The sequence below is a fragment of the Opisthocomus hoazin genome, chromosome 2 (assembly GCF_030867145.1).
Source record: "Opisthocomus hoazin isolate bOpiHoa1 chromosome 2, bOpiHoa1.hap1, whole genome shotgun sequence".
In the NCBI taxonomy this organism is placed as follows: Eukaryota; Metazoa; Chordata; class Aves; order Opisthocomiformes; family Opisthocomidae; genus Opisthocomus; species Opisthocomus hoazin.
Window position 1 is genome coordinate 107,071,873 of NC_134415.1, and position 12,162 is coordinate 107,084,034.

Here is a 12,162-nt window from a genome sequence, read left to right on the forward strand (position 1 = left end):
TGTCTACCCCTTTCTCTGCTGTACACTCACTCTTCCAGTGCCTGTATGGTCAATGGTCTCAGTCTTGGAGAAGGGCTAGTTGTTATTGATGTCTTTTATTCATGATTACATATATAAAAGACTGTGTTACATCACACAGTTGTACCAAGCTAAAATGAAGTAGTAAGTAGTTAGCTGGTGATTAGATATTTACCATTGCAAGTTAAAATAAGTCTCTGGACTGCCAGAACAAGTCCAGAAAAAAACGGACAGTCTGTGGCCTGTATTGTTAGCTTAACACAAAGTCTGTGACCTGCTGTTAGCAGTGCACCACTATATTTACTGGGCTACGTGGCTAGGGTTTGACTTGTTGAGGGCTGCTTATCCTTTCCATATCTTTTCTGTATTTCATGGTTTCTTTGGATTCATAATAGTAATAGAAAAATGTTCAGTATCATTTCAAGCTTCTCGTATGGACCAAGGGAATTGTCAAAGTGAAGGTGTCTCTTGAAAACATGAAGCAGCATATTTTTTTTGTCTACTGGCATTAAAAATTGCCCCCTTTCTGTATAATCATAGTTTGATATTTTTAGCCACCTGAAGTACTTTTATCAAATTTTCATATATCAGTTTTTCTTCTCAAGACCAAAGAGATGCTATGAATTTCAATTAAATTAATTGGAAAAAATCCTAGGGCTTGGGGGAAGATAGGAACAGGTAAATTACGTGGCTCTTGATAGTGCTGGTTTTTATAAACATTTGAACCTAGAAAGACAGTAGGAGATGTCAAATTGCTAGAAGTCCTAAAGTGAAAGAATTATTCCAGGCTAGCTGTAAAGTTTCATCCCTTTACACTAAAGAAAAGTTGTGGGTTTAATGTTTGGTTTGGTTTGGTGTTTTGCCTGGTGAGTAATATCAGGGCCGTCAGTAGACAGGGAAAACAATAATAAAAAAAAAAAGCTGATAAATTATGGTGTTGAGGCTGGAAGCTTGCCCTGCTAAGAAATCTCACTGAAAATCTGTAGTAGTGTTGTGAAAACAAATCTCAGGGGGCTTATCCGATCATATGAGAAAAAATGAGCGTGCCTGTTATGTTTAGCTAAACTGCAGGTTTAGCTAAACAGCAGCAGAATGAATTCAGACATAACTGCCCTGTCCCAGCAAAACAGCATTTTGCAAATATATTCATTTTTTATATTGAATTTTTAGAAATTTGAAACTTTCTGAGATTTCATGGGCAATTTTTGCTGTAATTGTAAGGCTTGTGGTTGCCACCTAGAGCACTATGGCTAGAACTTTAGAAATTTTCTTCTAGATTTTTTCCTTAAGTCATCTGAGATCTACAGTGTGTGGCTATCTGGCATCCGTTAGGTCATTCGGTCATCTATCTGAAGTTAGAAAACCAAGCCTCTGGTCTACACAGTTCTATTGCCATTCAGAAGACAGACTGGTTGGCTTTATGCTCTGTGACAAAAGGGTGACATGTTTAAACTTGTATCGTGGGGCTGAAGATGGGCATCCACAAGTTCATTACTGACATTGTTGTCCTTGAGGTAGATGAGTTTCACGTTTATGATACAAACTTTCACAATACAAGCTTCTCTGTACCTTGTAATGCTCCCTGTTATGTGGGAGATAAAGGCTTCTCATGAGCCTTTTCATGGTATTTTCATCCCCATATGGATTTCCGCTGCTTCATTTTAGATCATGGTACTTGAAGTCAGCCATCCCCACTTCTCTAAGCCAAACAGTTACAGCAAGCAAAGCTTGGTATATATCTACTGTGAATAGTTGCAGAAACTCATACAACAAAGGGGTTAAACAATTGTCAACCAGAGTCCAGTATAGTCAAGTTGAATAGAGAGGAGACGAGCAGAATGCACATATTCAAAACTGTAGTCTGATGCTGGAGGATTGTCCTAACAGAGCAGAGATATGAATTCTTATGGAACCCGTCTTCATTTTAAAACATATTCTCCACTGTGGAGCAGATGATTTGAGATATATTGAAGAACTTTATCTGTATAGGGGGAAAAATTAGATAATTTCTGCTCATGAGATCGTAGTAAAAGGCCATGCTCTAAGACTTCACTCCTATGCAATCAGGTTGTCCTAATGATATCCAGGTAGCTGTCAATAAATGACTTAACTACATTCGGGCATCATTGAGTGGATCTTTAAAAATGTTTACTGGCCTTCCATTCGTAATGTTGTATCTGGAATTAGGTATGAATAGGCACGAGAGCACGTAGTATGGTATTCATGCATTTGTAAATTGGCGTCTGGTCCATTGTTAGCATTTGAAAGTTTAGAAGACTTTATTATCTGCTTTTGGATTTCAAAAATGTGTGTTTCTTCATACCTATCATTCAAAGTGTAACATAATAGGTTCATTAGAGTGATTTTTTTTTTCAAACCAAAGCTATTTTTGTCTTGTGTGAAGTATAGCTTGTTATTTCTGTTTAATATTCTGTCTCCTGTGATTTTTAAGGACCTTTGGAGAAAGCTAAGTATCAGCTGTGTGTAGTGCTTAGTCTATTAGAGTTTTGTTACCTGTGACAGTTTTTTTTCTGAGACAATTTATTGATTTGTCATGGCTAACAAGGATGTAAGAGGAATTAGACTATCTTTACTGAGATATCATCAACCTGTATTCTTTGTAGAGTATTAGAGAATAATGGAAGCAAAATAAAAAATGTATGCAATAGTTGACAACATTAGTAAATCTTTCAAAAATATAATAAAATATATTGAAGTATAAAACTTCTATCAGAGAAATCCTATATCTTAACTAGAACTAAAAGGATTTTCCACTTGTCGCTATATTAGAGTCCGGAAGTGTACTTCAGTGTAGTAAGCATACTTGTCAAAGCAGTCTTTTAGTGTAAACATGGAGTACTGTGGAGAGAACAGACTAGGCTTCTGAGACTAGGCAATCTGAGCATGGTGTAAATGTTGGGGATTAGGGAGCAGTAAAAAATGGACTTCAGTCACATTTTGATCATAGAACCAAAAAAGCTGCTTAGAGACTGCCAGACGCGCTTGGCCTGTACATGCAACCAGGAATCAGACAGATAGAACCAACCCTTCATTTTTCTTAGCTCGTCTCTTTTGTTGAGCACTAAAGGGTTGTAGTTCAGGAGCAGATGCCATTCTGTTCTAAGATGGGAAGATGTGCTAAATGCACCGTACTAGCTAGTACTGATATGGATGACAAAAGTGAGATGGTTAAAGCCTCCTTAATCCGTCCTATAAATCCAGTGATTATTAAAAGGATTTCTCCAAAAAGGATTACTCATCAACTAGCCAGAGCTAGACTGAGTGCCTACAGATGAGATTGATGTGCCTACTGAGTGAGACCCATTAGTTTGCCCTAATGGCTGTATATCTACTCTGATCAGTGCTTGCATCTGTAATCAGTCAATTCACCCACACTGAGACTCAAAAAAGAGCACATTATTACATATTTGCACTCCTTGAATTAAATCAGCCACCTTTTCATGGCTTTGATTTGCCGACAGATTTTATTCAGCAAGTGTATGATAATTTGTGTCTCTATCTTAATTTCACTCATCATAAGAATAATCAGCATAAAAAACTGCAACTGAAGTACCATAAAACATGGCTAAAAACTGTCAGAAACAGTGTAATCTTATATGGGATGTTAAAAGAACAATGAGCCTTTTTTTTTCTTCCTCTGAATTATGTTCCAGTTCAGTTAGGGTTCAGTTGTATGTTAACATGCAAGCTTTATTTGCTTGTTTATTTATTTCTTAATCTTGAACGCAAGCAAAAAGTGCCCCTTTTTAAATGTGTGATAGGTTAATTTCAACAATTCTGTATAAAAGCAATATTCCCAGTAGATTTTGATGGATTCTAAAAAATGAAATCTGAAAGATATCAGGATAAATTACATCTTAGAAATGTCAATACTTTCTGTCTCTGAGAAGCAATCCAGAAAGGAAAAATGCTGTCTTTAAGACCTAGATTGTCTTGTCCTGTGGAGCTTTTAGAATTTGGATTCATTCTGATGCTGTTTGTAACATGAAAAAGTATGTTTCTCTTACTAATTTTTCATTTGTTTTCTTTTCAGCTCCTTGTGGCTATAATGTAACTGCTCAGAATGGTACAGTTTATTCCCCAGGATTTCCAGATGAATACCCAAATTCCAAGGACTGTACTTGGTTAATTACTGTACCTCCAGGCCATGGGATTTATATCAACTTTACTTTACTCCAAACTGAACCTGTGAATGACTACATTGCAGTTTGGTATGCAGTTTTTCAAAACAGAAGTGATTTTTTTCTGATTTATTTATTAGATCTCACTGTCCCAAGCTACAACTTTTGCTTTGTGTTGCTCTTGAGGTTGTCATATGTGCTGAAGAACAGCATAAAACAAGCTCTGTGATTATATGAAAAAATTACTATATATCACTGTCTGAACTCTTTAAGAATATTGTTCCAAAAGTACTTTGAACCTGAAACTGAGTTATCTACTCTGAGCTCTGTTTTCTAAGTGAAGCCATGTGAGGTCAGTGATGTAACAATCTGCATTATGTTGAATTATGTATTCAATGAACATATGAGGCAGTATATGTTAGTTGTGGCAAAACCTTTTGACATCTTTAGGCATTAACTAATTTAGGCATTAATATTTTCTTAAATTTTCTTAATATCTTAATATAGGTGATAGACATATGCTCTACATTTCTCAAGCCAAGTTTTCAGACCTTGTACCTCTATGTCTTTAAGCTTCATATTGTATGTTCCTCTTCCCTGTCCTTGTATTTTTTAACCCCCAAACCCATCTCAACTTTGTGTCCTCAGCTGGAGGAAGAGGTCTCAGGGCTGTCTGAATTCTTGCAGAAGAATTTACTGCACAGAAAAGCAGGCATAGATGATGCTAAAGTTATTACGTACTTTCTCATCTAAAGCTAACCCTGGTCCTTATCCCACAGAATGTGCAAAGCGACTTATCTCTCATATACGCTACAGATAATTCAGCAAAAGGGCACTTTTCCATATAATACAGGGAAAGTCCAGTCAGCTCATAGACATGCATAACTATTTATGAACTGCTGTTTAGTTACCTCTGATATTTCATTACTTTAATTAAAGTCTAAAATGCATCGTAGGTTGTCGTCTCAAGCATGGTAAATAAAAAAAAAAACAACCCTTCACTGGTAAAGATCTAACTGTGCCAATGACTTCTTTTTTTACCTAAGCTATTAAGTCCTAAAATTGTGTCAGCTTTTTGAACTGGTTTGGCTGAAGTATGTGCTGAATTCCTGAATTGTTACATTCTTTCAATGAAGATTATAAAGCAACTGTTTTACAGCTTACTTCTCTCAGTTCCCAATTGCTGATGAATTGCAATTACGCTTTCTTTAGACTTATTTTCTGAGGTATCAGCAATGGGTAGCTCATGAATTTGCTGGTAGGAGGCAGTTTAGTATAATTTTAAGTCATGTATGTATATGCCTTTCACTTCTGTGTGAAAAGTCAGTTCTTAACATCAAAGCATTCATTTCTTTCTTCTCCCCCTGCCACCTGGATTCGGACTTTTAAAATTAAAATCTAAGTAAATTATCAAGTTCCTATTCAATATTCATTACTTTCGTTCTTGTTTTCAAGGCAACAGGAAGAAGAAAATACACTTTTATGTCAAGTCACCTACATTTTATTTTTTCTTGTTGTCACTAATACCAGAGTAGAAATTGGAAGCCTGAATAATCTTGAAAAACTGCATAAGAGAAAAATAATTAATTTAATTTTCATTTTTAAAAGTACAAGTTCTACGTACAATTTATCTACATGGCATACATTCTTTTAAACTTGAACCAGAGTTAGTCTATATGGTGGAATTTTCTTTTATGAACAAATTGTCTTCATAGGTTTGAGACAGACAAAAATTAGTTAATGCTTGGCTTTTTATTAATACAACTGAGGTGAACAAATATCCCTCTGATTCAAAGACAGTGAAAAGTCAAAAGCTACAGCTTTCAGAGAGCTTCTAGATAATCTCTAGCCTTCTGAAATACATACCACAAAAGCTTTTTTATTCAATTTAGATTCATTACATGTAATATACAAAAAGACCAGAAAGAAGTGTTGCAGAGCTTAAAAAGTACTTAAGTGATAAAAGCATGGGGCCTGTTCAGGCCTGAATGTTCTACATGAGGAGACTGAAAATTAGTGCAGCCTGGTGTTACTGGAGTATATTTCTGTTTGGGTGTCTATCCTACTGTTCACAAACGTGAAACATTTTTTTTTTGTGTCCCCCCCCTTTTATTTTTTTTTTGCCTTAGGAGATACCTTTGAGTCTTTGGAATGAATTTAAATCACAAGTGTAACTTGCAACTTCTACACCTCTGTATGTGTTAGTCATGAGTAAGGACTTGTAGGATCTCAGTCAAAAATATTAGAAATATGGTGAGATTACGAGAGTTTTCTAGTTTGGTTTTTTTTATCAACTTATTTGTACATGAGATTTTTGGCAGGAATAGCAGAGAAAATTTCAATCAGCAAATAAATTTCTTGCCCGTGTAAATATAAGAGCTATTGTAAAGTACTCTTGGTCTCAAAAAATACTAGGCTTTGAAGTTAGAAAGAGTATTCTGTGTTGCCAGAAATAACAAACTCATTCTGAATCATTAGGAAAAATATTTTAAAAAAAAATTTAACCTACTTTCCAGAGAAAAGAGACTGTTAATTTTAATATTAAGTACGGTATTTTTTCAGCTAATTTTTTATGTTTCCCTTCTTAGGGATGGTCCTGACCATAATTCGCCTCAGCTGGGAGTTTTCAGTGGGAACACAGCTCTGGAAACAGCTTACAGTTCCACCAATCAAGTCCTTCTCAAATTTCACAGTGATTTTTCAACAGGAGGATTCTTTGTCCTGAATTTTCATGGTCAGTTTGCTTTATGTCACTAACACCTAATTACCACAATCAATGAATTCTAAAAATATTTATTAAGTTTGTGATGTACTGAATGATCATAAAGAAATTTACGCGATTCATGGATTTGTTAATTTTTTTAAATAACAGTACGAATTAGTTTTTGAAGTCATGCATTAAAAAAATCTTAAGAATGTTCATTTGTGTCTTTGAATAAACTACATTCTATCTTTAGCGTTAATCATCACTGTCTAATATTGCGCTTTTATTTGAATTATTTTGGCCTGTTTATTAGTTAACTTACTTTTAACCTTCTGTAATAAAATTTTTCACCAGCTGACCATGCTAGGGCTTATGGTCAGAAAGACTGATGGGATGCTGTGGGAGGATCGAAGAACAGCTTTAAGACTGATATCCAGCAAAATACTTTGTTCATAGTTACAGTCAGGACTACAGGACATGAAAGTTAGGTATCAAACTCAGAATTGAAATGCTGAATGCTAGTTCTAGTTCTAAGTCTGACTATTTCACCCAAATTATGTATATTAAACAGAAGATTGTTAGCCTTCTGGATTGTAATTCAAAAAGATAGGGTAAATTAATTTGCAAGGACAGGAGGAAATGCCACAGAAAGAGAGTACCTGAAGATACCTATTTGATTGGGGAAGGCTTTATGAGTCTGAAATTTTTTCTTGTCTGTGGATTTCTCCTAAAACAAGGATGTGATAACAAGGTGTGGTAACCTACAGCACTTATCTGAGAATCAAAAACTAAAGTACTTGGCTTTAGTCGTCATGCAGGGAACATTTAGCTCCCACATAACAAGCTAGTGCCTGAAAAGCAGACTGCAGGGAATGTTCAGTGACAGCATTTTCAAGCCCTAAGCTGAGGGTATATAAGCATGTAGTCAGTATTTCAGGGTTGATGACTTTGGATGACAAAAAGACGAGATTCATACTCTATTACAATTTGTAGTGCATTAGTCTAGCAAGGGAAAAAAAAATGAATCTACTTATTTTTCTCTGCACTGTTGCTTTATTTTGCATAATGTTCCATTGGTGGAAATCATGTACAATGTGAACAGTGTCTATCCATTTAATTGAATTCAAAGCAGTGACACAGGCCACAATATTTTGTGTTTTTTTAACTCCTCAGAAATGACAAGTGGATAGGTCTATCAAGTTACCAGGAATTTTTGTATTCACTGTTATCTACTTCCATGAAGAGAAGAGTTTTTCTATGCTTTGTGCACTCTGATCACAATCTTTAATCTCTGGTTTGGATTTTTTCTGCATAAATGTCTTCCTCTGCTGTTGTAGGCATTCTACTTCATTTTAGAAACAAGTCAGTCAGAGTACTGGTCACCTTCATTATGACATTGCGCACAATTTATTGAAACTGAATTGAAGAGTAGAGACGAGATTTTGTTTTAAAGGCATTGTGTTTTGGTTTTTTTTGTGTAACTCATAAAATTATGTTATTATTACTGCTGTTTCTACTGAAAGTAAATATATGTACTTGTATCCTGAGAAAGATGAACTGCAAGCATGCTGAAATTAAGAATGAATATGATATGCCAGGTATGTGACCAGTAATTACAGACTTTCCAGGAAATCTAACTAATGTGATTTATATCATATTTTAATATGTTTTATCACATGATGCAAAGGCAGCCACATGAAACAGCAGCCTTGTAGCTGAAAAAAATCTCCTCACAAACATCACAACTGCATCCAATCCTACAACGGATCTATAACCATCTAGGTAGTGCAATGCACTATCTATAGTGACCAAAAAATCTGTTTTTTTAAGATAATACATAATGTCATGACATTTAACTTGGAAAATGTAACTGAGAGACAGTGAGGTTCAGTGCAGCTTTGGTTATTTGGGAAGTGTGAATAGGAAATGAATTTTCTGTGAGATAATTCTTAACTCACCTGTATTTAATCTTTTTTTCACTTGAATTTGCAGCATATCAGCTGAAGAAGTGCCAGCCTCCACCCACAGTTCCACATGCAGATTTGTTTATAGAAGATGATGACTTTGAAATAGGTGAAAAAAATATTATCTCCTTTTCTTTCTTATGTTTCCACTTGAATTCTAATTAAACTAAACTACTAATGTATTCCATCTTCCACCTGAGATTTTGGTATAATTCTGTATGAGGCATGGTTTGGATTTAAGTTTTTTGTCAATAACTTTTTCAGGAGATTTTGCGAAGTACAGATGCAATCCTGGTTTCACCCTTGTTGGACAAGATATATTAACCTGCAAACTGAGTGCACGGTTGCAGTTTGAAGGATCCTCTCCATTTTGTGAAGGTAAATATATGCTTACATGATCTGCATATCATTAGTATGCATCCTTTTTTATCTTCCTATACATTAAGCATCATGTATTTTCATTAATGTTTTAATAGAAAAGTTTCCATTTATTTCTTCAATATCTAGGAAGTGCACATGTTTTCAAATTGGTCCCTAAAATTTTTGCACAGGCATTCAGTTCTTTAGATCAAAAGACAAGTGGCTTTAAATATTTAACTACACCATTAGTGAAACATTGATTTTTAAAATTCATTTAAATTATTTAACATTGTTTCATAGCAAAGCAAAGATTTCTGTTCACCCCTGAAGAGTTTTAAAAATATGTATTTAAATTAAGCTTTCAAAACAAAAGAAATTCTCTTTGCTTTCACAAATATGGTTATATTGTGAGACAAAGTCACATGAAAAATGTGTTCTGATAAAATATGTGGCAAATTTAAATTCATGGAAGCACTAAAAATCTTTCAATTCTTCATACTGATTATAATGACATTATTTCAAACAACTTATTTAAAAATGTATTATGAATAATATTTAGGTGTGCATTCGTACGCAATTTGCTTATCTTTAAGGAAAACAAGTGTATCTTGGAAATTTATACTCAGTCCTCCAAACTGTGTTTTTCAACAGATTCTTTTGGTTATTTTTTCTTCATTTTGGTTTTGTTTGTTAAATAGTGGAACGCAAAAAGATTTTGAAATGTTGAAAAAGTGATTGAGAAAGCATCTGTAGAATTTTGTCCTGAAATACCTCAAATTTGTGGGGAAAAAAAGTGTTACTGATGACATACCATCACTGAAAATTTAAGGAAGTAAAAAGTGATCAGAAGTTCTCATGTTCGTAACATAATAACTGGGATTAACTTTGATCTATAATATGTGATTACGGATAGAGCATCTTCCATATCATGAGATAACAACATCCATGTGCAAAACAGGTAACACTGGAAGTACAGCAATTATTGTGACACTTTATTGTTAGCTGTATGTGTACCTTCCTTCCTGTTATCCTGGTTCTTAATTTGCATGATTTAAAAATTAATAAAGTATTCATAATACAAGCTTCCTTAGTTTCCTGCTGCCATAATATATTTGATGCATCTGTAAGTAATTTGTCCATATGACTACCCATGCCTGAGTAATGTTTTACTCCTCCCCTTTCTTAACTTGTGCATACAACAATCTGGGGTCTGTCATAGATTGAAAGACAGGGACTTCATGTCCCAGTTTTGGATGGAAAAGATTTGGTATTGATTTCAGGACCCTCACCATAAAATATACAAAAGTAATGAGTGTATTTCTGTATAATTCTATAACTGTGTATTTCTGTATAATTCTTAATCCAATAACTCAATACTTATTGAGATTTAGGGTTTTTTTTCAACTGGCATTTTTTAAGAAGATGACTGTACTGCAAATCCAGCTTTCAATTTTAAGTTAACAGTAACAGCAGTAACTTGACTGTGTCAATTAGAGAGTAAATAAGAAATGAAAGCCTAAAATAAACCGAACAATTATTGTAAAAACTACAGAGATATGAGGAGATTCTTATAATGATTAGAAATCTGTTAAGCACAGGGGAGTAGTTTTTTCCAACAATTCTTATGGATGCTGTGGAAACTAGTGGCTTTCTCCCCATGGCAGCAATACTTGTTCCTCTACAGTTCTTTGAGACATTGTAGATGAATACTAGCAGCTCTGTACTTCCCTCACAGACTATGCAGACTTCGTGATTTTCTTCCCTTTCTTGTATTTATGATTTATAGTTTTTCTGAACTACCCTGTAGTTATTACACCACAATATTACTATTTTAGAAGTTGTTCCTAACTGATTATTAGGTGCATCTTTACTGCGCATGTTTTTTTCATGACAAGGATTAAATAATAGACTTCCAGTTGAGGAGTAGATTACCACCTGTTGATGTCTTTCAGTCCAGTATTCTTTTAATATGAATACAGCAGAACTTTGTTATAGGGAGGACATCAAATGAAATGATAACAAAAAAAAAGCCATTGGAGTGATTCAGAGACAGAAGACAATGGAACTGGAGGCATCAGAGTAAAGATTCTGGCACAGTTATTTTGAACAGACATGAGAGATGAGTGTCACGAATGAGTGGCTAGGTCACTCAAATGATCACTCAAAGGTTTTTGCAAGAAATGATTTTACTGAAAATTTAGAAAATGTGAGCTTACAGAGTTTGCTGGCAAGGTTCACTCTATTACTTATTAAATAAATGAAATGCAAAGTCAAAAGGGATTTGTTTGGAAAATGATTTATACAAAGTGTAAGAAAGTATGAGGGGATAGGGAGACCCTCCTGTTGAGTCACCAGGTTCGTAATGGACCCACTAGCTTTCTAAACTTCTCCTCAGAGAGAAGCCTAGGTGCGGCTGGATCCAGAACTGACCTTAGACCACAACGGTTTATGTCTAAGGAACATGTTTGTGTGTTCACAGTTTAAAGAGAGAGAGAATCACAGGAAGTTAGTGGTTATTAATCACTGATTAACTTAACATTTAACTAAGTGATTAAGGAGAATTTGCTGTTACAATCACAGTAATCGAATATTAGGTTGAATCAATTCACACACTCACACACACAAAAAATCCCCTTGAGTTCAGTGAAATACTCTGTTCAAATCAAATCATTTCTCACTGGGCGAAGGCTGAGTCTCAAGGAGATCAGCCCGGGTCGTGCAGACAGAGTTGGAGATACTCTGAGAAACATTTGCCTCAGAGGGAGTTACTGGGTGCAGCCCACTGTGGACCCAAAGAGCTCAAAGGGCCTTCCTTGGTACAGCTGTTTGTAGGGTCTCAAGATGATTGACTTGAGGCATCAGTATTCTTCCACCCTGGTCATGATCCACAAGATGTAATCCCGATGTTTTCAAGCACATGAAAAATGGCTAGTCAAACTAGCTAGCCATTCTTGCATTGTAAGCAAGAATACAA

The 12,162-nt window shown here is 35.0% G+C and overlaps 1 protein-coding gene across 1 annotated transcript in view; it reads left to right on the plus strand.

Annotated features, from left to right (window-relative positions):
- CSMD1 (CUB and Sushi multiple domains 1) overlaps window positions 1-12,162 on the plus strand; it is a 1,295,699-nt gene that overhangs the window by 1,138,937 nt on the left and 144,600 nt on the right. Inside the window, exons 43-46 of the mRNA XM_075445037.1 lie at window positions 4,073-4,250; window positions 6,749-6,894; window positions 8,857-8,937; window positions 9,093-9,206. Of these exons, the coding sequence (XP_075301152.1) occupies window positions 4,073-4,250; window positions 6,749-6,894; window positions 8,857-8,937; window positions 9,093-9,206 (519 nt within the window). The remainder of the gene's footprint in view (window positions 1-4,072; window positions 4,251-6,748; window positions 6,895-8,856; window positions 8,938-9,092; window positions 9,207-12,162) is intronic.